This window comes from Elephantulus edwardii, unplaced genomic scaffold (assembly GCF_000299155.1).
Source record: "Elephantulus edwardii isolate Elephantulus edwardi_28Jun2011 unplaced genomic scaffold, EleEdw1.0 scaffold00027, whole genome shotgun sequence".
NCBI lineage: Eukaryota > Metazoa > Chordata > Mammalia > Macroscelidea > Macroscelididae > Elephantulus > Elephantulus edwardii.
The window spans coordinates 12,674,968-12,702,701 of NW_006399777.1; the positions used below are offsets into that span (position 1 = coordinate 12,674,968).

At 44.7% G+C, this 27,734-nt stretch overlaps 1 protein-coding gene across 1 annotated transcript in view; it reads left to right on the forward strand.

Moving 5' to 3' along the window:
* DZIP1L (DAZ interacting zinc finger protein 1-like) overlaps positions 1-17,130 on the forward strand; it is a 55,711-nt gene extending 38,581 nt beyond the window's left edge. The window contains exons 10-15 of the mRNA XM_006883414.1: positions 4,719-4,855; positions 6,829-7,021; positions 10,188-10,404; positions 11,861-12,030; positions 14,141-14,280; positions 16,975-17,130. Coding sequence (XP_006883476.1) covers positions 4,719-4,855; positions 6,829-7,021; positions 10,188-10,404; positions 11,861-12,030; positions 14,141-14,280; positions 16,975-17,130 — 1,013 coding nt within the window. The remainder of the gene's footprint in view (positions 1-4,718; positions 4,856-6,828; positions 7,022-10,187; positions 10,405-11,860; positions 12,031-14,140; positions 14,281-16,974) is intronic.
* Positions 17,131-27,734: the final 10,604 nt, after the last annotated feature.

Sequence of the window (27,734 nt, forward strand, 5' to 3'; positions counted from 1 at the left end):
TGTACATAGGGTCGCTATGAGTCGCAAATGACTCGATGGCACATAACAACAACAACAACATCCTTATGTGTCTGGTTGACTAGTCATGGAGATCTTTTGTTGTCTTGATGTTGAGTTGTGGCCCATATTAAAGGCTGTAGTCTTTGATCTGTGGTAAGTGCGCTGTAACGCAGACTGGCAGACTGTAGCTAAATCTTCTCCTGATCCTGATGCCACATCCATTCTTGTTCTTACAGTTGAGTCTCTTGAATTATTTTCTCAGCATGCAGACTGAATAGGTACAGAAAAGGGATGTGGCTCCCACACACACACTTTTCTTGATTTTTTTAAACTGTGTGGTGTTCCCTTGTTTTGTTGAGACAGCTGTCTTGATCTATGTATAAGTTTCTCATGAGCACAGTTAATTGCTATGGGATTCCCATTCTTGGGAATGTTAGCTAGAATTTGTTATCATCCACAGAGGCAAATGCATTGACTTAGTCAACACACTACAAATAGAACATCTTTCTTGTATTCTCTGCTTTCAGAACTAATATTCCCCATTCTGTGGCCTCCTCCGAATCTAATGATGAATTTCTGGAAATTCCTTGTTGATGTATTGTTCTAGCTATTAAAAAAACCCTCCCTTCACTTCTTATTGTTAGTATTAATGATGTTGTTTGATAATTTCCACAGTCTGTCAAATCACTTTTTTCTCGAGGCAGGAACAAGTATGTATCTGTTCCAGTCAGTTGGCCAGGTAGTCGTCCAAATTTCTTTGCATATACAGGTGAGCACACCCAGGGCTGTTTCTGTTTGTTGAAACATGTCATTTGGCATTCCATCAGTTTCTAGGGCCTTACTTTTTGTCAGTGCCTTCAGTGCAGCTTAGGCGTTTTCCTTTTATACTATAGGTTCTTGATCATATGGTGCTTCCGGAAATCTTTTGGCTTTGACCGGGTCTTCTTGGTACCTTGACTCCACATACCCCTTCCATCTTCTTTTGATGCTTCCTATGTTATACAGATGATACAACCTGGCTTGCAGAAACAGAAAAGGACTTGACGTGTTTGCTGTAGAAGGTCAAGGACTGGCTTCCATATGGATTGAAGCTTAACATGAAGAAGACAAAGATTCTCACCAGTGGGCCAGTTGGCAGCACCATGATAGATGGTGGGGAGATTGAGGTTGTTAACAGTTACAGCTTGCTTGGCTCCACAATCAACCCTCTTGGCACCAGCAGTTAAGAAACCAGAAGATGAGTTGTACTGGGAAAATCTGCTGTCATGGACCTCTCCAGAGTACTGAGAAGCAATGATGTCTGTCTAGAGACAAGGGTGTGCTTGATCCAGGCCATGGTTTGGCACTTATTTCCTCTGCATCAGAGAGCTGGACAATGACTAAGGATGACAGAAGAATGGATACCTTTGAGTTGTGATGCTGGAGAAGAGTCTTGAACATACCATGGACTGCCAAGAAAACAAAACAGGTCTGTCTTGGAGAGGTTAAAACTAAGTTTCTCTTTGGGGGCTAGGATTTAGAAGCTCTGTCTCAAATACTCTGGGCATTTTTCCAGGAGGGACTTGTCGTTGGAGAAGGACATTATGCTTGAAAAGGTGGAGGGACAGCCAGGAGAGGAAGATCCTGGATGAAATGGATTGATACAAATAACTGGGGCAATGGAGGTAGGTGTGTGAGAGCCAGTGAGACTGGTTCAGAACAAGGCTGACTTCAGAGCTATTGTACATAGAGTCGCTGCGAATTGCAGGCCTCTTGATGTCACATAAGAACAACAACAACATCAACAACATTTAAATTTTTTTCCTGTGAAATCCTTTAGTGTTGTAACCTGAGGCTTTTTTTGTTTTTCATTTGAATTTGTTTTGCAGTTCTTTAAACTTGAGAAATGCTGAGTACCTATTTCCCTTTTGATTTTCTAACTCTAACTGCTTATACATTTCATTATACTTTGCTTTGTCTTCCCAAGCAGCCCTTTGAAATCTTCTGTTCAGCTCTCTTACCTCAGCATTTCTTTCCCTTAATTCAGCTTCTTTTTGGTCCAAAGCAAGTTTCTCTTTTGAAATCTATGTTGGTCTTTTCTTACTTCTCTGTCTTTGTAATGAACTTTTATATTTTACGTAGATGATGGCCTTGATGGCAAGGACTCAAGGTCATAATTTGATTCTAGTGAACTTCCAAAAGCCTTTCTTCACCTTCAGTTTGAACTTGCACATTAGTAGCTGATGGTCTTTCCTAGCCCCTGGCCTTGTTTTGACTCCTGATATTGAGCTTGTCCATCAACTCTGTCCACATATATGGTCAGTTTGATTCGTATGTAGTGCATCAGGGGAAGTTCATTTGTATAGTCAATTTTATGTTTTTTTGAAAAAGGTATTTGCAATGAGTAAATTATTTATTGTATAGAATTCTGTCATCTTCTCCCCAACCTCAGTTCTCTCACCAAGGTTACATTTTCCAATTACCAGTCCTTCTTTTTTTGTTTCCAACTTTTGTGTTTCAGCCACCAGTTATTGTTAATACAGCATGTTTGAACGATTTCAGACCACAAACATTGATAGAAGTCCTCAATTTCATCATCTTTGGCTTAAGTTGTTGACATTTATATGTGAATAGTAGTTATTTTAAAAAGTCCTTATATGTAAGTGGACAGCATCCTACCACTCACAGCATCGGACTTTAGATCTTTTTTCAAAGTTGGGTTTCGTTCAGTCACTCATATGTGAGTTTTTGCTGTTCTTCTGGGATGATGGAAGGAAAATCTGACAAAAAGCACCCCCTCCCTCCACGCTCCTGTACCTCTTTCTCCCAATCACATGGGTCTTATACTCATTGACTCACTGACTTTACTTACACTTCTGGTGTTGAGAGTGGGATTTATTAGAGAAGTAAATTGGAGAGTGGGAGTGGCAAAGACTATCACCCACTGCAAGTCCAGGTTTTAGCCTGGAAGTCCCAAAGCACACATTTTTTCCTTCTTTTTTTAGAAAAAATATTATTTATTTTCCTACTAGTTTATTTACAAAACTCAAATACAAATTTGAACAAATTCTTTCAATTTCCCTCACCCCCCACCCAAATTGTACAACCCAATGATTAATTCCACCCCCCCCCACACACATCCTCATCCCTCTGCTTCCACCGTCTCCCCTCCCTCCTGGATCCTTATACTCATTTTATAATAATGGTTCTATACAATATTTGTCCTTGTGGGACTGAGTTAGTTCACTCAGCATAATGCTCTCCAGTCCCTCCTAAGTTAGGTAATCAATTACAAAGTTATTGCTCCTGCGTGCTGCATAGTATTCCATTGTGTGAATGTACCATAATTTCTCAAACCATTTGTTTGTGGTTGGACAGTTGGGTTGTTTCCATGTTCTTGCAATGGTGAATAACACTGCTATGAACATTAGTGTACAAATCTCTGTATAACAAAAGTTTACAGAATACTCTGAGGCCTCCACAAGAAAAAGACTGATAACCCAATTACAAAATGGGTAAAAGACATGGAAAGAATTTTCACAGAGGAAGATGTTCGAATGGCAAACAGACACATGAAGAAATGTTCCACATCACTGGCAATAAGAGAGATGCAAATAAAAACCACAATGAGGTACCGTCTCACTCCAGTAACAGTGGCAGAGTTTAACAGGGCAGCAAGTAATAGATGTTGGAGAGGATGTAGCAAGAAAGGAACGCTCCTTGAGAGTCTTTTCTCCTTGAGAAAGGAACATTGTTGGTGGGATTGTAAAATGGTGCAAGCATTCTGGAAGACAATTTGGTGCTTCCTCAGAAAGCTGAACCTAGAAATTCCATATGACCCAGCTATTCCACTACTTGAAATATACCCTGAGAATATGAGAACTAAAGCACGAATCTTTAATGAGTCCAGGCTCCGGTTTTATTTCAGCAGTCCGTTTTTCCTTCCAGCATCCAGCAAGAACAGAAAAACCTATTAACTGTGGCTTTTATCTCAGGGCTCCTCTGGTTACACTTTGCCACAATTTCTGCACAGCAATGCTACATTCTTTGCACCACCATCGCGAGTGTCTCCACACCAAGATCTTCCTCTCACCAGAGTCTCACTCTGGTCTTCCTTAAGTCTTGCTCCTCAGTGCAGAAAGCACTCTTTATCTCTTATCCTAGTCCCACAGTTGTTGATGATTTGCCAGATTGTATATCTGCAGTTAAGTTAGCTGGAGACTAGAGAGGGCTAATGTAATGGCTAGAAAAGCCAGCTTTTAAACTAGCACTGCAGAGTGGAAGCACTGGCACTGTTGTTATTGTGTACCACTGAGTCAGAACCAACCCATAGCTGACACTGGCAGGTTTTCAGAGGCAGTTTACTGGATAGGAGGAGACTCTCATCTTTCTCCTGCAGAGCAGCTGGTGGACTTGAACCACGTGCCTTTAGGATTGCAGCGCAGCTTCTTGCCACTAGGTCACCAGAGCTCTCTAGTGATGGTCATGCCTCAGTCCTGGTGTTGGTGGTCCAACCATCAAGGGAAGAGAATTCTGAGACATTGTTATCCAGAAGCAGGAGGAGTCTCGCTTCTGCCTCAGACAAGGACACTCAGCCGAACTCACAGATCTGGATGCCCCTGGTCTGTGAGCTTGTTGGGAGAGGTCAGCAACACAAAGGGCCCGTGGTCACAGGGGAGGGTCTTTGGGAGTGGAGGTCACACGTCCAGGCTCACTCCAGTGACCGTCTTTCGCTGCAGACCTGGAGAGCTCCCAGGAAGAACAGCAGATAAAGGCGCTGGCAGCTCTGAGGTTCAAGCCTGCTTTGCTGAAGCAGTTCAGGCCCATCCTGGAGGACACCCTGGAGGAGAAGCTGGAAAGCATGGGGATTCGGAGGGTAAGTTCCAGGGCTCGATTTTAAGGACCAGAGTTTGCAGTTGAGACACACGATATTCTTAGACCAACAAATGATTGACTCCCCTTTACATTATAAGCCCAGGCACCTCACAGGTCCTAGTTGGGACCCCTTTGCTCCCCAGGAATAGAGCTCTCTACAACGTCCTCCTTGTCTCATTCCAGCAGGTCTCTGCTCTCTCTTCCTGTTCTCTGTCTCTCCCTGGCTGATGCTCTTCCCCTGTATCCTGACCTCTCGGTCCTCTCCACTCACTGGTTACTTTTATATCTCTCATTTGCATCTTCCACCAAGGGGATTTGTACTTGAATCAGTGTGGCCCGTGGATGGATCTCCAGGGGTGAAATGCTCATCTCTGGGGCAGTCATGGCCACTGTTCTTTGTTCCCGTGATGGTTACGGATGGAGCCGGCCCTGAAAGGTCTGGTACAGATTTAACATTCAGATACAATTTGTTCCCTTATGTTTGTTTTAACTAGACCGTGTGTGTTACCATGAAAGGCATCAGTGACACACGTTCTTCAATAAAAAGACACCTTGTTACTAAAGCAGTCAAGCATCACATTACTGCAGAAACTATTTGTAAGGTCGTCGATGGCCTAGTGGGTAAGGAGTTGATTTGCCAGCCCAAAGGCAAGTGGTTTGAACCCAACAAGATGCTCCCTGGGAGAGAGAGGGACATTTCCCTCTATATAGATAAACCCACTAGACAATCAGCTATGAGTTTGTTCTGACTTGACAACATATAACAACACAATAACAACATTATTTGTATACAGTAAGATTAGGGGAAAAATAGACACCTCAATTTAATTTAGAGTCCTTTGTACTTAAAAAGGTACTTTGACTTTCACGAATCCTGTTTAGCCCTGTGTTTAGACATGGTTCAACTTTTTGTCTCTAAACTTGATTAAAATTTCATCTTGGGTTCAGATGCCTCCCACGATCCTTGGGTGGGTGAATAGAAAAAGTCCACACCACTTTCAGTAGCCTCTGGAAGGGTGGCTGGCTGGTTACCACATTTTCTGTTTATTTCTTCGACATTGTCAGCCACGGACAAGCTGTTACAGTGGTGGCCCTTGGTCATGAAAAGCAGAAAAGTGTGATCTCTCACCCGAGGGTCCAGTTGATGGGGAGAAAGCACGCCCCTTATGCTGTGATATGGACGAAGTGATACGTCCACTTCCCGTTATCTTGCTGTGCATGTTCTGATGGGCCTGCAAATGCTGGGGAGCTCTGTAGCGGCGGTTAGTAATGTGGTGGGCTGCTAATGAAAAGGTTAGTAGTTTGAAACCACCTGCTGCTCTATAGGAGAGAGATGAACAGTCTCCCCCATAATAATTTGTCGCCTTAACCCAGCAGAGGGTTACTATAAGTTGGTATTTTTTGGTTTTGTAAATACTGAGCGATCCCTATTGAACACTGTTGGCTTGTGAATAAGGTCTTGCACAGCTAAGCCCAAGGCAGAAGGTTTGAATCCACCAGCTGCTCTGTGGGAGAAGGATGGACAGTCCCCTCCTGTGTGATTTACAGCCTCTGAGAACCTGCTTGAGGGTCCGCTGTGAGTCAGTTGCCAGGGCACATACCACTGAGCTCTCCCACTTCCAGGGAGCTCTGGTGACCTGGAGGAGCAATGCTGCCATTCAGAGGGCATGTGGTTCAAATCCACCAGCTGCTCCAAGAGGGATCGATAGGCAGGGCAGGGTCCTCCTGCGTGATTTATAGCTTCCGAGAACCTCCTGGAGGGTCAGCGATAGGTTGATTCTGACTTGACAGTTCAGAACAACAGCCACCCCACTTCCAGCAGCAGGTGGGACCCCTCTCACCTGTCTCTGCTCTCACTATGTGTCCTCCCAGAAGCCCTCATTCCTGGTTGGCAGCAGTGGGTTTGAGGTGCTTTGGGGAATGAAAAAGGGAGAGCCGCCTGGCTTCAAAGGTGCACTTCTCTGTCTCTTTGAGGACGCAAAAGGAATCTCAGTTCAGACGTTCAGACATCTGGAGACCCTCCTGAGAGCCCAGCGGGAGCAGAAGGCTGGACGATTTTCCGAGTTTCTAAACCTCAGGGAAAAGCTCGTTGAGGAGACCACCCGCAGAGTGAAGGAGAGGCAGAAGAAGTGGACGCAGGTGGCCCAGCGAGACGGAGACCTGCCCGGTGAGCTGGGGTCTGTGCTTTGGGAGGGTCTCATTCTCTCAGATGCTTGTCTGCACGTGCTCCCTGCTTCCTTTGGGGCTGTTGCTCTAAAATTCCAAACCATGAGGGTCCTCAGAAGTTGTATGTGCCATTGAGCCGCCTGTGACTTACAGCAACCCTCTGTACAACCACTCTGAAGCCTGCCCTGTCCTGTGTGACTCCTACACACCTACCCTCATTGTCCTGGTCACTGCATCAATCCATCTCATCTGGGGTCGTCTTCTTCTGCGCTGTCCCTCCACCCTTCCAAGCATGATGTCCTTCTCCAAGGACAAGTCCCTCCTGGCAATGTGCAGGTTACTGGTTCAGGGGAAACTGAGTTGGGATGAAAGGGGAGGGGGGCTCATGAGTCACATGTCAAGGATCACCTGGGAACTTGGGAGGAAATTGAGAGCAAATTTGCCCTGAATTTGCTGACATTTTGAATTCTCTGAATTTGGATTTGCTCTACTCAGACATGCTGCCTCATGTAAATTCCACCAAACACTGTCCACCATGGGTGACTGTTATCACATTTGACACATCAGTGTCACAGTGTTCAGCTTCACAGCAACCACAAGTTACCTCTGTACAGCAAGTGAACACACCAGGGCTATACGACCTAGAAGAATGTTTCACCAAAAACAATGAAAAACAGGCCTTAGGGCCGCAGATTAGAGTCACTCACCTTTGGCTTGGTAGCATCACTTTCAGTCCAGTAGGCCAACTGGTCTCTCTGAAAGGCATCCATGTAGCTTTGGAAATCTAAGTGAGGACTGGACTGGACTTTTAAATACTTTCTTTTTTTTTTCATGTGCATCACAGAACAGATTATTAGCACACCGGTCCTGTGGACTCATAGAAATTACTTGTTACACGAGTGCCGATCAAGTATCTTATGGTTAAAAAAGAGCTCTGGTGGCCTCGAGGGTAAGAATTTGTACTGGCAACGTAAGGCACACAGTTCAGTTCCATCAGCTCTCTTGCTCCCTGGTCAGAAAGCAGGAGATAAAGAAACTCCCTGCCCGCCGCGTCTCCATTTCCCCTTCCTGTGGGTCTGCTTATTCCAGGGCTGAGGTATAAAGAGAACACTGTTTGTAGGGTAGACTTAGCCTTCCAGGGAGCCCTGGTGACTGACCACAGCAAGTGTGGTGCTCACCCTAAAGCTGTGTGTCTCCTGCAGTTCAAGTCAGCAGCATCTCCTCTGGAGAAAGATGTACATGCCCCTTCCTGTGCAATTTGCAGCCTGAGATGCCCATAGCAGGTCTCTGACACTCCCATGGGATCTTGAGCAAGACCCTTACTCTCTTGACACCTTTCTAAAGTATTACTATATGCTGTTGGGAGAACTCTTAGCGGACCCTCCATGGGGTTTTCAGAGGCTCCAAATCCCGTGGGAGGAGTCTGGTGGGCAGAGCGAGGGGTGAAGGAATTAGGATGGGTCTAGACGGCACCTGAAAAGAAGAGGTAACAGTGGGCATACGTCAGTGCGAATTAACGTGATCAAGCACAGTGTGTGGCAATGATCAGTGTGGGTGGAGGAGTGTGTAAAATGCAATGTGTATAAATGAAACACTATGTGTAGGAATTTTGACTGCAAAGCAATATAACATGAAAAAAAATTTTTTTTAAAAATTACAGTATGAGAAAAGAAGTCAGACAGGAGGAGATTGCCCATCTCTGTGCCACAGATCAGCTAGTGGATTTGAACCGTGCACCTTTTAAGTTGGCAGCACAGCTGCCTGCCACTAGGCTTCCAAGAGCTCAAAGTAGGGCAATGCAAATGCTCCGAGGACCACTTCAACTGGATGCATTTTCTGAGAGCAGTGTATTCCAAGTGTTTTTGACCTTGAACTATGTATAGTAAGGAAGGCATTTTCTGATACGACTGAGTCTTTTTGGAGCAGTACTTAAACTCTGAGTCTCTGTAATGCATTTTCTTTTTGATTCTCTTTCTTTAAAATGATTGTAAATCCTGGGCCCCACCAATGTCTTGATTCAGTTTGGAAAACAAAAGAAAAAGGCTAAATAATTGCATGCCACAGGCAGCATTGAGGTTCTGTGTGGACCTTGTGGTCCTGTAGCTCCATCTGGTGGCACCAAGCCCTTCCTGCAGGGCTTCCCGCACCCCAGTGGCTGCAGCACCGGTGGGTGGAGAGGAGAGATGTCCAGCTTGACGTCACCTTCTGGGACTGCTCTGGGGTCAGCTGCTGACCGCCTAGACTCTTTTTTGAGACTGGCTGATTCCTGTTTGTCTCTTGTATGAATAATATGGCCCTGAAACAGCTGGCTTACCGTCCTGGTTTCTAAGGAATCCCCAGCCAGCCCTATTGGACTTTCCTTCTCAGGGGCTGGTCATCAAACCAGGGCGCTCTGGTGACCTAGTGGCAAGAAGCTGTGCTGCAATCCCGAAGGCATGCGGTTCAAATCCATCAGCTGCTCTGCAGAAGAATGGACAAAGTCCTCCCATCCAATTAACTGCCTATGAAAACTTGCAGGAGGGTCAGCTATGGGTCGGTTCTCAGTGGCACACAGCAATAACAACAACAGTATCAAGCTAGGGAGTTCTCATGGCTTAGTGGTAAGGAGCTGTGCTGCCACCTCAAAGGCATGTGGTTCAAATCCACCAGCTGCTCCATGGAAGAAAGATGAGCAGTCCACTTCCATGCAGGTTTTTTCTTTTCTTTTTTTGTTTGTTTGTCTTTCTTAGCATTATTGTTTTGTACCATCGAGTCAGAACTAATCCATAGCTGACCCTCCAGCGGGTTTTCAGAGGCAGTTAATCACATGGGAGGAGATTGCCCATCTCCCATGGAGCCGCTGGCGGCCTCGAACCACATGCCCTTGGGGTTGCAATACAACTTTTTGCCAATAGGCCACCAGAGCCCCCTTTCGCCTGTGCAGTTTGCTGCCTCTAAAAACCCGCGGGAGGGTGAGCTGTGAGTTGGTTGCGATGACAGCACACGACACCAACAAGCGTCAGGCCAGGGGCAGACTTCATGGATGGGGTGGGTAACTACTTTAACCGTTACAGTGTAAGAGTGATCTGTTGGTTCCTTTCCCAGTGTTGGACCCTCGTTTTCACTCAGTCTGCCTTGAGGGTCCAGCCTGGCTAGGCTCTGAAAATCATTCCTTTCTAAATTTCCAGTCCAAAGTCAGCAGAGTGCATTGGTCACCAAAGAGGTCCAACCAAAGGCCAGGACCCAGCATGGGACATCACTGTCCAAGCCAGCAGAACCACCCAAGCCAAGTCTTCGGAGCCGTGACAGCCCTGGCCCTGGCCTCCCGCCAGCCTCTGCCCCTACTCCACACGCCAGAACCCGAGGGCCTTCCGACAGTCCCACTTCCCCAGGGCCCAGACTGAGGTGAGCTGGGTTATGCAGAGAAGAATTTCTTTCAACAGGTTAACTTGTGCAATTGTGGGGGGCAAACAAGCCCAAAATGCATATAGTATAGCAGGCAGTAGGCTGAGATTCTTGGGGGCTTGCATTCCAAGATCTGTAGGGCAGACAAGGGAGAATACAGAGGAGAGAGAGAGAGTGAGCAGGTGACCCTGTGCTGTGAAAATGTCTGTAGACTAGAAACAGGACACTTTCTTCTTCTTATTATTAATTTTAATGAAAATTTACAGAGATTTTTGATTTCCATTCATTCATTGTTGCACTTTTCTCCTTGTCCACCTCTCCCCTCCAGTTCGTTTTTCTCTTTGAAAAGTAGAAGACAAATTCTTTTCTTGTCATACAATCCCTCCCCCCAAGTCCACTCCACTATGGTGCCTTCGTTCTGGACTCCTGTCATGACAATAATACCTAATCACATCTCCCTTTAATGCAGTATACATAATTTATCCTACCTTTCTCAGTCTCCCCCCCAACCCTGATGTCAGTCCCATTTTATAACAGTGGCACTATGCAGTATTTGTCCTTTTGTGACTGAGATATTTCACTCAGCATAATGGACAGGACACATTCTTAAGTCACTTTGCCTTTCAGCTGGTTGACTGAATGCTACATTAGATTGCATTGTGTAAGCTCCTTAAATTGGAGAGTCCTGGTGGCCGCGTGGTTAGGAGCTGCACTGCCAAGCTGAAGCCACATGTTTGGAATTCCAGCTGCTGTTTGGGGGAAAATGAGCAGTCCCTTCCCATGTGATTTACTGTCTCTGAAAATCCACTGGAGGGTCAGCTATAGGTGGGTTGTGATTCAACAGTACCTAACAACAACAACAACAAAAAGGTCATTGCACTAGGTTGCATTATGGGAAGTGGTTGCGTTCCATCACATTTGATTTGGGTACGGAGTAGCAGCTGTTGTTGTTAGGCACTGTTGAGTCAACTACAGCCCACAGCAGGCAATCCTGGGAACAACAGATCAGAACCTTGCCTGCCCATTCCACAGCCTCTGTCATAGTCAAGTCCACTGTTACAGTCTCAGTGTCTGTTCATCTCAAATACACTCTTCTCTTTTGCTGACCCCTTGTTTTTCCCCAGCAAGGAAAAGCAACTAGGTTTCCTCTAAACTTCTGGATACCATAGCTTAGCCAAGTTAACAGTCTTTGTTTCTCCATCTCATCCCTGAACCCCAGTCATTGCATCAGAAAGGCTGAGTCCACAGGAAGGCAGGAGTACCCCCTCTGAAGAGAAGAACTGATGGGCCCCCAGATTTCAGAATGGCTTCTGGCTGTTGTCTGGGCTCAAGTGATGGATAGCCCGGGGCTGGCTGTGGGCAAAACAAACCAGCTTGCAGGCTGGTAAAGTCAAATTTAAAGTTTTCTTTCTTTCTTGTTTGCTCTTTGTTTTCCCTTCTCGGTGTGGTGCTTCAGCACACCTCCATTCAGTTCTGAAGAAGACTCAGAGGAAGACGTGGTTCAGCGCGTGTCTCTTCATAAGCCTCGGGTTCCTTCCAGGATGGCGTCCCGGCCCGAGGGTGACTGGGACTGGTCTGACACAGAGACCTCGGAGGGGAATGGCCAGCCCCCCGGCAAGGGCTCAGGTGGGCTGACGTCCTGCGTTGAGTGACCTGTGACTCGGGGTAGCGTTTCTCCAGCCTGAATTTCTCTAGGTTCAGGTTAACACCTTTCTCTTCTCTTTTGGCGTCCTGACTTGGTGTTTCGTTCTGTCTGATGTGGAGAGAGTGAGCCCCTGCCATCAGACACAGGAGCTCTGCTGCCGTAGTGGCCAAATACTTCATTGCCAGTTAAAAGATCAGGGAGCTCTGGTGGCCTAGTGGCAAGGAGCTGTGCTGCCAATTCAAAGACATGCGGTTCGAATCTACCAGCTGCTCTGCAGGAGAATGGGCAGTCTCCTCTCGTGTGATTAACTGCCTCTGAAAACCTGCTGGAGGGCCAGCTATGGGTTGGTTCTGAGTCTATGCTGCACATTAACAACAATCAAAAGGTCAGCAGTTTGAACCTCCTACCACTCCTTTGGGAGAATGGTGAATCCTCTGCTCCTGCCGATACTTACAGCCCTGGAGCACACGTGACGCTGTTCTGGTGTGTTCTGTAGTGTTGCTCTGAGTCCGAGTCAATTCAACGGCCATAGTTCCCCCTCCGTAGACCACAGAGATTGCACTGAGTTGTTTAACTGTTGGAGGTGGCCAGGCCCACTCTCTTTTCTCTTTTAAATTCTCAGCAATAGAAAATAATCAGAAGATCAGATCTGTGAGATCAGATCTTTGCTCAAGTCAAAGTCCAGTGATGCAGAAGGCAAAGCTTTGGTGAAAGATGGGGTCCTGAAGCGCCAGCCTTCCTAGGCACAGACCATGCCCATACTTGTAGGTAGAGCAGACCCCAAAGTCATCTTCTCCACGCAGCTGTTGGGGGCGGTGACAGCCAGCTTCTGCACCCAGTCACCAATGTGGGAGGAAGGCCAGAGAGAAGAAGAAAGTGGTCGTTGTGCTGTTTGTTTTTAAAAAAATATTTTCTTGGTTTGCATATAATTATTAATATACATTATATTTTGTGTAAATACTTTGTGGGGTTTTTTTTAAATTTCTTGCTATTCTTTTTTTTTTCTTCTTAATTTAACCCTGGTTTACCTACAAAGTTCGTATCCATTTCCCCTCACACCAAATCCGGTGTGTACTTTGTGTTTTACACAACTATCCATATACATGTTATCTTACATAATTAATTATTGTTGCTCTATGCCTATTATCACCTAGTGTTTTTTAATAAAATTTTTTATTTTATTAAATTAAGAACATTTTTTTAGTTGTGATTTTTAATGCAAGTTTACAGAAACGGAGTTCATTCATTCTTGCTGCTCTTTTCCCTCCCCTCTCCCCCCTTTTCTCCTCTTCAAGTTCACTGTCTTTTTTAATTATTCATTCATCGGTGCACAGTTACCTCCCTCCCCCCCTTCTCTCCTCTCCAGGCCTCTTTGCGAAGTACTCCTTTTTCTGGACTCTTGTCCTACCTCTAATGCCTAATCACGTAGTCTTTTTAAGCTCCTGTTGAACCTTCCCCATTACTTCACCCCCTCCACCCACTAACTTCTGCTATCCCAGTGATTTTCCCTCCTTCCTCCTTTCTCCGCCCCCTCTTCTCTCCTTCTCCTTCCCCTTTTGAACATTTATTCGTATTTTGCTCATTTACCCTCTTAATGCATGTGGTTTGAATCTTATCTGCTGTGCTGGGGAGAAAGATGGGCACTTTCCTCCTGTGCAATTAGCTGCCTCTGAAAAACTGCTGGAAGGTCAGCTGTGGGTTCTGACTGATGGTACACCACCACTACCACCACCACAACAACAACTTGTTTCTGTGTGAAGAGGGGTTGTGTCTGCATGTGAGTCACACAGTCACCCCAGCCTTCTGTGAGAGACAAGAACACCTCACTCAGCGTCCGTCACCAGCCAGGTCCCTAAGTCCACACAGTTACATAGTCAAGTTGTCCTGGGCCCGTTTTCACCAGGCTCACGTTGGTCTGCCGTTTTCTTTTTCCTTGCACCTCTTTTCTGGTGTGTGTGTGACCCCACCTTCTTCTTCCTGACCCTTGTCCACGTTCCTTGTGTTCACACTGGAGCCTATATTGGGTCCACAGGGATGAAGTAGTCCTTCTCCTGCTTTGTCCACCGTCACAGCCACGTGTTGTCCTTCCAGGAACCCTGGTGCAGTCGATGGTCAGAAGCCTGGAGAAGCAGCTGGAGGCGCCAGCGAAGAAGCCAGTTGGTGGGGTCAGCCTGTTCTTACTGCCCAAGGCTGGGCCACAGAGAGCTGCCCGGGCCGGATCGAAGCCTCAGGTAGGAGGAAGATGATTGAATGCAGAGTCTGCGCTCTCCCTACAGAGCCGGCTCCCAGTTTGTGTCCCCCTGACCCCCACCAGAGTGAAGGCTGGGGAGGGACCCAGTATGTCTGAGCAGGACATTGCAAGTGGCCTCCCTGCCTCCCACTGCTCTGCTCAGATGAAGGGATTGGCCATCTTGCAATACCATCTGTTGATGTTCATGGAAAAACATAAACAGCTCTGCTGGCCTAGTGGCAAGAAGCTGTGCTGCAATCCCAAAGGCACATGGTTCGAGTCCACCAGCTGCTTCACAGGAGAAAGGTGGAAACCTGTGAAAACCTGCTGGAGGGTCACTCATGGGTCGATTCCGACTCGCTGGTACACAGCAGCAAGGCAATATTAAGGAGCCCTGGTGATGTGTGAATGTTGTCAGACTGCTAACAGGAAGCTTAGCAGTTTGAATTCACCAGCTCGTCCAGGAGAAAAAGATGAGCGGTTGTCTTTTATAAACACCTGCAGCCTCGGAAACTGGACGGAGGCTCATCATGGGTTGGAACTGGCCAGAAGGGTCGTCAGATTGGACGATTTGATCAGTGTCCTGTGCAAGCCGTTGCTCAGAGGTCAGCTCTCTTTGGGTGTCGGACACTCCCATCTCTCGTGTGTGACCCTGTCTCAGCGCCAGTTCCGTTTCATTCCGCCTTTGTGTCCTTTACTCTGTCAAAGGTCTCCGCACTAGCTGGGTGTTGGCTGACTTCTGCCCGAGGCTGGGGTGTTGGAGTGGCATCACGTGACCCATCTGAATAGGGAGCCCTAGGAGATGGATGGCAATGTGTGGCCTCCATTGGCCCTAATATTGAAGGCCATCTCCCCTGATAACGCCCCCACCACCTAGCTGTGCTCAGGCTCCGGCCGCCATCGGATTTGAAGGTCAGATGTTCAGCCTCTCCCCCAACATTGTTGATTGTGGAGTACCGTACATAGCTGACCCTCCGGCGGGTTTTCAAAGGCAGTTAATCGTGTGAGAGGAGATCGCCCATCCTTCTCCCACAGAGAACTGGTGGATTTGAACTGCGTACCTTCGGAATTGCAGCACAGCTTCTTACCACGAGGCCACCAGAGCTCCCCACCATTACCAGCCTCATTCTGGGCCCCCACCTCCTCCTCCCTGCAGGAAATGACTTACTGTCCTAGTACCTTTTCAAGCAGTGAATTCCAGAGGCTTCTTTCCTCCGCCCCCTCATTTCTCACCTTTCTTAACCACAAAGGTGCATCTCAGGATAAGCAATGGTACTGCTCTGAAACGAATACACAGGCAATCCTTATTTTATTTTTTTTCCTTGAAGAGAGGGCTTCCTCCCAGTTTGTCATACTGTTTGTGTTGTTGTTATGTGTCGTCGAGTCGCTTGTGACTCATAGTGACTCTGTGTATAAAAGCCCTGAGCCCTGCTCTGCCCTGTGCCAATTTCACTGTCTCCGACACACCTACCCACATTACCCCAGTCACTGAATCAATCCGTCTCATCCAGAGTCTTCCTCTCTTGCACTGTCCCTCCACCCTCCCAAGCATGACGTCCCTCTCCAAAAACTGGTCCCTCCTTGCAACATGTCCAAAGTATGTCAGGCAAAGCTTCAGAATACTTGCCTCCAAGGAGCAGCCTGATTTAACCCTTTCCAGGATGAACCTGTTCATTTTCTTAGCAGTCCATGGTACACTCAATACTCTTCTCCAGCACCACAGCTCAAAGGCATCAATACTTCTTCTGTCCTCCCTAGTCATTGTCCTGCTCTCTGATGCATAATAAGTGATTGCAAAGACCATGGCCTCAATCAGATGAACCTTAGTCTCCAGAGAGACACCATTGCTCTTCAGTACTTTAGAGAGGTCTCTAACAGCAGACTTTCCCATCGCAATACATCTTTTAATTTCCTGGCTGCTGGTGCCAAGCGTGTTGACTGTGGAGCCAAGCAAACTAAAGCTGTGAACAATCTCAATCTCTTCCCCATCCATCCTGATGCTGCCAGTTGTACCGCTGCCAAATGTACCACTCATGTACATTTGTCATTATTCCATCTTCCCACATTGTAGAAGAGAGCCCACAGCCCAGGGCACGTTGAGCACCCCCAACAAAGCATGCTGGGCAGTTTCTGATTGGTTGGCCTTCCGTTGTAGAACATGCATAGGATGGCTTATGGTGGAGCAGGCCTGGGCTGTGTACAGTGTCCTGCCGCCCAGGGTTGAGGAAGGGCCTGGCTGCCTTGGCCTTTTATTGCCTGCAGCCCAGACCCTTTCCTGCCTGAAGGGCTCCTGTGTTCCCCTCATTCCTGTCTTGAGAGGCCGGAGGTGTGTTAACGCATGGTGCATTCAGCCGATGAACTTAGAATCGTCAAAGCTCAGAGCTTCCAGATCTGTTAAAAGAGCCTGCACAGAGTTAAAACTGAAGCAATAATGACCTGATGCGCATAGACCCCTCCTCAGGACTTGCCTTGCTTCGGGTAGCTGACTCGCACCGGACTCTTCCTAATCTTTGAGCTTATTTTGTTTTTAGGTCTCGGAAACAGGTAGGCCTGAGCAGGTAGGAGCAGCAGCAGCAGCAGCATCTGCTTACCATTTGCTTCCACGTCTGCTTTGGGTCCCCATTTACCTCATGGCGCCCCACACCTCTTCTCAGCGTCCCCTCCCCAATGCATTTTCTTCCCCCCTCTCCTGCAGCTGTCAGAAGATGAGAGTGACATGGACATTTCTTCCTTGGACGACTTCCCCCAGGACTTGGACCGGGAGAAGCCAAAACCCGCCGCTCGCTCGCAGCTCCCGGAAAAGGCTGGTGCTCCTGGCACCTCTGCTCGACCCAGGGTCTCTGGCTGGTGAGCTGAACCTGAGCCTGGCTGACCTGCCTGGTCACTCACCTGGACGCAGCTCAGGTCCCAACCAACAGATGGAGCGGCTGAGTCTCTTGTCTTCACCAGTGACCACAAAGTTTTCTCCCTTTTGAGAGAAACAGAACAGGGTAGACAGGATTTCTTCCCTTCCCACCTGTGAGGGGCCCTGGCCCTGAGGCCCTAAGACTCGCAAAAGGTCTGTTAATAGGACCTCAAAGCAACTCATTTTCTCAGCCTTCACGTTCACTACCAGGCTGAAGGGAGCCAGCCGTGTGGTCGTGTTCTCCTAAGCATTTTGTAAACCTACAGGAACTCAGTGGAGATGGATCTTACACAGGGTCCTTTCAGGGACACATCCTCTGTCAGTCATTTTAATAATCAGTGCGAAGTAATTAACTGGGTGCCTATTCTAGGTCCCCTAACATCTCACTTGGGGGCTGGGAGTGCAGGTAGAAGAAGGTAGGGCAGAAAGTCGCACAGTGCTGAAGCAAATATACGGATTGCTAATCAAAACCTTAGTGGGTCGAGACCACTAGCTTCTCCACAGGATGACGATGTGGCAGTTGGCTTCTATAAGGATTTATAGTCCTGAAAACCTTTTGAAGTGGTTCTCCTCTGTCCCAGGGAGCCAGGGATGGGGTGGTGGTGGGGTCATTATATGTCTGACAGAGTTGCCTGAATGTGGCTGGATTTTCTTTCAATGATGGCAGGCTAGAACCAAAGCCTCTTGCCCTCACGCGTGGAATCTCTGTGCAGAATGTGAGGAGAAAGGCTCCATAGAGTTCTTTCTTCTCTCGACTCTTTATCAGAAGCCAGTATCCAGGTCCATCTTTTTTAGTGCTGGTGGGTGGGCTCAAACCATGAACCTTCAGTTGTGCCGCCCACTTGTAAATCTAGTGAGAGAGATTAGGGTGTTCTGGGAAGGTAGACAAGATCCCCTGAGCCAGCCCGACGTGGTGTTGGAGACCTTATAGATATATCATCTGGCAGGGCTTGTTTATGGGGGACAGGGGAGGAGGGCTGCTTGGCTAAGGCTTCTTACCCCCAAAAGAGCACTAATTTCACTTTTGATATCCCTAATATCAGGCTCTAGGGATAGCCATTGTAATTTTTCAGTGCGAAAATCTTTTTTTTGTTAGATGAATATATTTAAATAAAGCATGATGTTTGTTACTCTCTGCTATTTCTTTGTGGGTTGGTTGTGTGATTTTTGTTTGTTTTTTTTAGTTTCAGAGGCTGGGAAAAAAATTCCCGTCTGATTTCTCAATTGTGTTGATTTGAGTCCTTTGGGATGTTGTTGCCAAGATGGAATTAGTAGTGCAAGAAGTATATTGGGGCGTAACACCTGTGAACAGTGGAGGTGAGGGGGAGCTAGGGGTGGATGGACTGAGGGCCTTGGACCTCGAAACAGATGGGACCCCCACAGGAGGAAAGAGGAAGAAGAAGGAAGGATAGAGTGGGTCCCTGACTTCCATGCGGGGTCATCTCAGAGTTCCCTCAGGAACTGGGGAAATGTCACCCATTGGACTGAAATGGCCAGGTCTTCCACCCCTATCCTAGTTGGCCTCTGTTTTGGATGCCCAGGAAGTGAGGCCTCTGCTTAAAAGCTGAGATAAATCTTGTCAGCAACCCACACTCTTCATGCCTAAGTGGAAAGTTCCTTCCTGAACAACACACACACACACGCACACTTTTTCTCTCTCTCTCTCTCCACCAACCCAAAGGTACTCAGTTTGAATCCACCAGATGCTCTTCAGGAAGAAACTGGACAGTCTGATATATTCGGTCCGAAAACCCTCTGAAGGGTCAGCTATGAGTCGCTTTCTATTTGACGGCACACAGCAACAATATCCATGTGTATGTATCTTTCTATATCTCAGTCATACTGAAGGCTGTAGTCTTTGAAAGATGGGCAGTTTCCTCCCTTTGGGATTACAGTCTCCTGAAAACTTGCTAAAGGGTCAGCTATGAGTCAGTTCTGACTCACCAGCAGGGAGTTGTTGTTGTTGTTATTGTTGTTGATCGCTGTCGAGTCAAGCACGACTCATAGCGACCCTATGAACTAAAGGTCTGAAACCTTTCTATAACTGTCATCGTTTCTCAAAGTTCCTAGAGTTTCCAGAGACATGTTGTTTAGGAAGTGGACGCCACTCCTTCTTCCAAACCTGTCTTACACTGGGAACTCCACCAAACACTTGTCTGCCATGGGTATAAACTTATGGCATACACACACACACACAAACACACACACCCATAATGCAGGTTGTTGATGAGGCTTCCTCCAGTGTTGATGTCACATTTTTGTTCTTATAGCCCAACTTTTTGAATGATTTGTTCAGTTACAGACAGACTAGGTGTGGAGAAAGGTTTCAATGCTGAAAATGTAGATTGTTTTTCATTGCTGTTATTATGTGCCGTCGAGTTGCTTGTGACTCATAGCAACCCTATGTACAACAGCCCTAAACCCTGCTCTGTCCTGTGCCAATTGCACTGCCTCCGACACACCCATCCCGATTTATAATGTTGAGTCTTACTCCCCATGAGCATGAAAAGCTGTGCTGCAATCCCAAAGGCACGGGGTTCAAATCCACCAGTTACTCCCTGAGTGAAAGATGAACATTCTCCCCTCCTGCTATTAAATGGCCTCTGAAAACCTGCCTGAGAATCAGCTATAGGTCAGCTCTGACTCAATGGAATACAACAACAGCAACAACGACTGTTTCTTGTAGTAGTGTTTTGTAGTTTCCTCTATAAAGGTCTTTTGTGTCTCTAGTTATATTTATTCTCAAATATTTCATCTTGTGGTTGGCTGTTATAAATGGTATTGGTTTCTTATGTTCCTTTTCCATACTATCTTTGTTGCTGTAGAGAAATCCCACAGATTTTTGTATATGGATCTTGTATCCTGCCACTCTAACTCAAGTGGTTTAATAGGTGTAACAGGTTTTTGGTTTTGTTTTTTTTTTTTGTCTTTGGGGTTTTCTGTGCACACTATTATATTATCTGCAAATAGTGATAGTTTTACCACTTCTGTGCCAATTTGGATGTCTTTTATTTCTTTCTCTTGCCTTATTGCCTTAGTACTTCCAATATAACACTGAATAGAGTGGTGATAGTTCCTGTTCACAAGGGGAATACTTTTAGTCTTTCTCCATTGAGAATGATGCTGACTCTTGCTTTTGCATAAACAGCTTTTACCATATTGAGGAAATTCCCTTCTATTCCTATATTGTTGAGTGTTTTAATCAGGAAATGCTGTTGAATTTTGTCAAAGATATTTTCTGCATGAACTGATAGGATCAAATGGTTCTTATTCTTTGCCTTATTAAGGTGATAACTTGTGTTGTTTTTGTTAGGTTGAACCATCCTTGCATACCTGTTATGAATCCCATTTAGTCAAGATGAATTTTTTTTAATATATATGTGTGTGTGTGTGTGTGTGTGTGTGTGTAGGATTCTTTTGGCCAGGATTTGTTAAGGATTTTTAGGTCTGTGTTCATGAGAGAGATTGGTCCACAGTTCCAAATGAATTGTGGGATGACATCAGCATTATCATCCATGAATAAATCATAAAAATTATTACAAGACAGGGGAGAAAGAATTACCAAAATGGATGTGAGAAAACAGGACTTTAAAAAATGTTGTAGAACATAGAGAGTTACAAAGGGAAGACATGCTGAAGTCAAACACATGAACAGAATATTCCAGTGGTCAGCAAAGAATAAGAACCCTTTGATCCTATCAGTTCATGCAGAAACGATCTTTGACAAAATTCAACATCATTTTCTACTTTGGACACAAGGAAGTTTTTTAAAAATTGTGATTTAAGTGAAAGTTTACAAACTGATCTTAAATTTACTTTCATACAAATTTCCTTCCCTCCCCTATTCAATCTGTAGTGCATGTCCTGTTCCAGATTTTCAGTTGCAGAATGAATAATTTCTAGTTGTCCATGACCTTCCCTTTTGGGTTGACCTTCCCTTTGCCTGTTTCACTATGTTGCTCATTATCTGTTTTGTAACAGTGGACTTCTATAGTATTTGTGCTTTTGTCAATGTGTTATGTCGTTTAACGTAATGTCCTCTAGTCTCATCCATGTTGTGTAGATAGATGTTCAATTTTGCCATCACCACTTGCCAAAGAGGCTTTTGTTTCCCTGAGTAATGGATTTCTTAGCTGATCAAATGTAGATGGGTTGATTTCTGGGTTCTCAGTTGTTTTCCAGTGGTCTGTGTGTCTGTTGGTATACCAGTGCTGTGCTATTTTGATTACTATGGTTGTGTAGTAATTAAAGATGATCATGTGTTATGCCTCCTACCTTGTTTTTCTTTTTTAGCAGAGCTTTGCATATTCAAGTATCTTCCCCCAGTATAAAGTTGGAAATTGCCTTTTCTGTCTCTTGAAGAATTGTATCACTGTCTATTTTGTGGTTGAATTGAATATAGATTGCTTTTGGTAGGGTTGTCATTTTCATGATATTGAGTCTTAGTATCTACCAGCAGCTCTGCAGTAGAAAGATGAACACTATCCTCCCATGTGACTTACTGCCTCCGAAAACCCACTGGAGGGTCAGTTATGCGTTAGTTTAGATTCAATGCTACACACCAGCATTATTCCATGAACATGGTATATTCTTCCATTTATATATGCCTCTATTTGTTTATTGCAATGTTTTGTAATTTTCTTTATATAGGTCTTTCGCATTTTTAGTTAGATTTGTTCCTATTTCATGAAGCGGAGAATGACTTGAAGTGCTTGCTACAGAAGATACAGCCTGTAATACGGGTTACATCTTAACATCAGAAAACAAAAATCCTCACCACCAGGCCAACAGGCAACATCATGATAGGTGGAGAAAAGATTGAAGTTGTCGGCAATTTTATTTTACTTGTCTCCACTATCAACACTTTTCGTACTAGCAGTCAAGAAATTAAAAGATAAGTTGCAATAGGAAAATCTGCTCTCAGGGATGTCCTCAGAGTACTAAAGAACAGTGATGCCAATTACTGAAGGTCCAAGCCACCACCTTCTTAGCTATTTACAATGCATCTGAAAATTGTACAGTAAATAAGGATGGCAGAAGAAGAATTGATGTCTTTGAGTTACAGTGTAGGAGAATCCTATGGACTAACAAGAGAGCAAACAACACATTTTGGAGAAAGGAAAACCAGGGTGCTCCTTGGAGGTAAGGAGAGTGAAACTGTCTCACATGCTTTGGGAATGTTTTCAGGAGGGACCAGACTTTGGAGAAGGACATCATGCTTGAAAAGGTGGAACATCAGCACAAGAGAGGAAGACCCTCAAGATGGGTTGACATGGTGACTATAACAATGGACTCAAGTATGCCACAGATGATGAGTATGGCACAGGACGGGGCAGGGTTCAGACTTACTATTCAGAGAGTTGCAATGAGTTACAGTCAATTCCACGGCACATAACAAAATCAACAACAACAACTTACTCAAGCAAGATGTTATTTAGCTTCCACGTGTGAGAGTATGCTTTGTAGTACTTGCATGTTTTTAAATTTATCAAGACTTACTTTGGGACTCAGCAAATAGTCTATTCTGGAAAATGTTCCATGCTTACTGGAGAAGTATGCACATTGGTTTTTAGTTGGGTGCAGTCCCCTGTACATGTTTATGAGGTTGAGTTGGTTAATTATATGGTTTTATTCTTCTGCATCTTTGTTGAGTTTCTTTCTAGTCTTCTGGTCTTTCATTGAGAGTGGTGTACTGAAATCTCTGACTACTATTGTGGTGTTGTCTCTTTACTTCTTCATGTCTATTAACATTTATTTTGTGTATTTTACAGCCCTGTCTTCTGGGCATAGATAGTAGGTTTATGTTTTTTGCTCTGTTATTGTGTACTGTTATGTGCCATTGAGTCAACTACAACTCATAGCCATGCCATGCACAATAACGCTGAACATTGCTCTATCCTGAGCCAATCTACTGTCTCTGACAAACCTACCCTTATTACCCCAGTCACTGTGTCAGTCTATTTCATCTGGGGTCTTCCTTTCCTGTGCTGTCCCTCTGCCCTTCCAAGCATGATATTTTTTTTCTCCAAGGACTTGTCCCTTCTGGCAACTTCTTGCTCTATTTACCCTTTAAACATTTTACAATGTCATTCTTTTTTCTCTTGTGCCGGTTTTTACTGTGGAGACTATTTTATCAGAGATTAATATTGCCAATTTTACTTTTATTTGGCGGGGGAGTTGCCATTTACTTGTATTTCACCCCTCTACCCTTTGATTTTTAATTTATTGTAGTTTCTCAGATGTGTCTCTTGAAAACAGCCTATTGACTGGTTTTGGATTTTATAATCCAACTTGACACTCTTTTCCTCTTAACTGGTGCATTTAAAACCATTCACATTCAGCTTGATTATCAACAGGCAAGATCTTATTGCTGTTATTCTGTTGGGCTCTTTTTTGTATGTTTTTTCTGCTTTCTTTAATCCATCTATTTTTTGGTGCTGTCTCTGTCTGAAGAACTTGCTTTAGTATTTTTTCCCCCCAAGTTGGTCTTGTTTTCATAACTAAAACTTGGTCTTTGTTTCTGCTTTTCTGAGAATAACCTAATTTCTCCGTAGTATTTGGCAGACAGTGTTGTTTGGTATAAGATTCTTGGTTGAAAGCTGTTTTCTTTTAGGATTTTGAATATACTCTCCCATTGTCTCCCCGCTCACATGGTTTCTACTGAGAAATCAGCAATTAGTCTTACTGGCTCTCATTTTAGGTAACTGCTTTTCTCCAGCTGCTTTGATAATTCTGTCATTTTCTTTGATTTTGTAGAACTTCATTATGGTATGTCTTATGGTTTCCTTTTGGGTTCTATCCTTTTGTGGATAGCCTAGCTTCTTGGATTGTAAATTTTCTCATTTTTCATCATACATGGAAAATTTTAGTTTTCCATGATTTTTTCATTGCCTTTTTTTCCTTCTTTTTGTTCTAGGACCATTTACTCCAGTGTTAAGCTTTCTGATGGTCATCCAGGTAATTTTTATGCTTTTTCAATTTTCCTTTTTGTCCTTTTTTTTCTCTAAACTTTTGGTGCTGAGGGCTCTGACTTCCATTTTTTAGAGTCTGTGTTCCATGTCTTCAATTCTGTTCTTCTATCTGTACAACATGTTGGTAGATTCTGAAATATTTGTCTTATTTTTGGATTGCAGTTTTTTGTTTTTCTGTCGTTTCTTGTAGTTTGTTGGTTTTGTCTGCATTGCCATTATTTTTTATTCTTAATTTTTTCTGTTGGATTCCTTCATATTTTACTTCCATCTTGTGAAAACATTTGATCATCATTCTCCTGAATTCTCTTTCAGAATATTTCATCAGTCTTTCCTTCTCTGAGAGATCCAATGACTCTGTTTTGATTTATGGGGTTTGTTGTTTTTGTTGGTTGTGTGTGTGTATATGTGTGCATGTCCTCTTGTTTTATATTTTTGTAGTGTTTGATGTAGTCTGCTGCTTCTGAGACATTGTGGTGATGCTGTTATTGTAGATTTAAAAAGAATTGCTTTCTCTTGGCATGTATGTGATAGCTGATGTGTCTGTAATTATTTGTTCATTGTCTATGCATTAATGTTGGTTGTAGGCTGTAGTTGATGTCTAATGCTGGACAGGTAGGGTATGTGCTGAACCTTGCTCTGCTGCAAGATGTGGGTGCTCTAGTATGGTGTGTCAGGGGGTTCCTGGTGAGGGTAGTGCATGAAAAGGCCCACTGATGGGGACTGGTGAATTGTTACCTTTCCTTACTGTCTTTTGACAGAGGGACCTTTGCGTTTCTTTCAGTGGATGTAGCAAACTTGCTGGATCACTGAATTTCTTGGAATTTGAGTTTCTGCTTCATTCATTTATTCTCTGTTTTATAGTGCTTTCTGAGAGTCCTGCTGGGCCAGTGGGAGGGAACTACATTGGCAATCCAAAGACAGGTGGCCCTCACCTGTCTGTGTGAAACAGTCATGTTGTCTCAACCCATGAGATCCACAGCCTCTGAGAACCCGCCACAGGGCCAGCAATCTGAATTTCTGAGTCTCTGATTCTTTTTGAATCAGGGGTTCTCACTGCTTGCAATTCTGTGTCATTAGAGGAATTCCTGGGTAAGTGTTCCTTTAAATCATGGTCACAAAGGTTTCTGGGCTGGTGTCTGCAATAGGGCTGTTCCATAGGGTTGCTGGTGTTTTTTTTGTTTTTTTTTTTTACTTTAGAGTCAGAACTGACCCATAGCAGACCTTCTGGTGGGTTTTCAGAGGCAGTTAATCACACAGGAGGAGACTGCCCATCCTTCTCCCATGGAGCGGCTGGTGTCCTTGGATGTCTTCAGGACTGAAGCTCAGCTTCTTGCCACTAGGCCACCAGACCTTCCAGGGTATACACTCAGATTTCCTGGTAGAGTGAATTGGGCTCTGATTTTACCAGTGAGCACAGTTTTTGCATAAGGGGCTGATTTTCATATGAGAATAGAGAGAGGCAAGTTTTCACCCTCTGCATGTGCCCTTCATTTTATATATGTTTACTTAAATATTGTATTTATTTACATAAAGAACACTTTTATTTATAAAAGATATATAAAATAGAAATCTGCAGGTGGTTTCATTGATCTTGGGAATGAGCGTCCCCTTCCCAAGCTTATGATGAAACTGTTCTGCTTGCTGTGGGTGGAAGGAGACCTTTCCTGTGGCCCCTGCTGCCTCCTGTCCATTCAGATGGAGATTCACTGGTGGTCAGTTGCTAGCCCTGGGGACTGGAAGTTGTGCTGACTTCTCTGTGAACATCAAAAGGCTGGTATCACTTTTTTACTTCTTCTCTTTTTGCAGACTATGAGCCCTGCTTGGGCAGGTCTGGTTTATGGTGTTGGTTACCACATCTTTACTCATTTCTTCTTTGTGCTCAATCGTGGACCCTATAATTGGCCCCTAACATAGTTGTTGTTGTTGTTAAGTGCCGTCGAGTCGAGTCGTAGGTGACTCATAATGACCCTGTGAACAAAAGACCTCAACGCTTACTTGTATAACTTTCATCGTTTCTCCAAGTTCATAGGGTTCCCAGAGGCAAGTTATTTTCAGAAGTGGACTCCTTCTCCAAGCTTGTTTTATCCAGGGAGCTCCACCAAACAATGTCCACCATGGGGAACCATTATCACATCAGTGTCACAGTGTTTAGCATCACAGCAACCACAAGTTACCTCTGTATAGCAAATGGATAGACCGGTGCTATACCACTTAGGAGAATGTTTGACCAAAGCCAATTAAAACCAGGCCTGAGGGCCACAGATTAACATCACTCACCTTTGCTTGGTAGCATCACTTTCTATCCACTAGGCCAACAGAGCTCAGTCTCTGTTATTGTTGTTGTTAAGTGTTGTCAAGGCATAGAAAACTCAAAATGACCTTTTAAGTGAAAGACCTGAACACTTGCATAACTTTCATCATGTCTCCAAGTTTAGGACACTTGAATTATTTGTGCTTGGACTGCTGTGTTTTGTTTTTTTATGGCCATATGTGAGAGAGGTAGATTTGATGGTCTGACTAGTTCACCATTCCACCAGAAAAATGACAGTAAGCAGTGTTAATATTTTTTCTATTACCGCCTAAATGGAAAAGATTTTTTCTTTCTTTGACTGGTTTCCACCTGAACATAGTTTCCGTCCTTTACAGGTTTATGCATATATGTGCCTGTACATGTATTTTGTTGTTGTTGATTGCCTTCAAATCAAGCATGACTTTTTTTTCACATTTTATTTTATTTTATTCTTTTTTGTATGTATACTGTCAAATCACATCTGACTGGTACAGGAGGAGATTGCCCCTTCTTCTTCAGCAGAGCATCTGGTGGATTTGAACCGTGTACCTCTGGGGTTGCACTGCAACTTCTTGCCACTAGGCCACCAGAGCTCCCTTTGAGCACGACTTTTAACGATCCTATGAACAAAAGGCTTGAAGCCCCTCTACAGCTATTAACACTTATCAGAGTTCATAGGGTTTCCAGAGGCATGTTGTTTAGGAAGTGGATGCCACTTAGATATCTATATATTTGAAAGCAGGAGTGGCATCCACTTCCTAAACAACATGCCTCTGGAAACTATGAACTTTGAGAAACAACAGCAGTTACAGAAAGGCTTTAGGTTGTGCTTGACTCACGGCAAACATAAACAACAACATATCTGTATAAATCTGTCTGTTGTTGTTGTGTACCATTAAGTCTGAACCAACCCATAGCTGACTCTCCAGTGGGTTTTCAGAAGCAGTTAATCACACAGGATGAGACTGCCTATCCTTCTCAGGTGGAACAGTTGGCACATTTGAACCACGTGCACAGTTTCTTATTGCTAGGCCACCAGAGCTCCACCACACACACACGCAGAGAGAGAGAGAATTGTTGTTGTGTCTGTTGTGAGTCATTGACTCAGAAGGGACTGATAGCTGTTTTGTGCTGTTCGGTCATAATCAAACCCTAACTGACTTTGCAGTAGGTTTTCAGAGGCACAGAGAAGGCGATTATCCATCCTTCTGCAGAGCAGCTAGCTGATTCGAACTGCCTACCTTTGGGATTGCAGTGCAGGCTCTTACCATTTGTTATTTATAAATTTG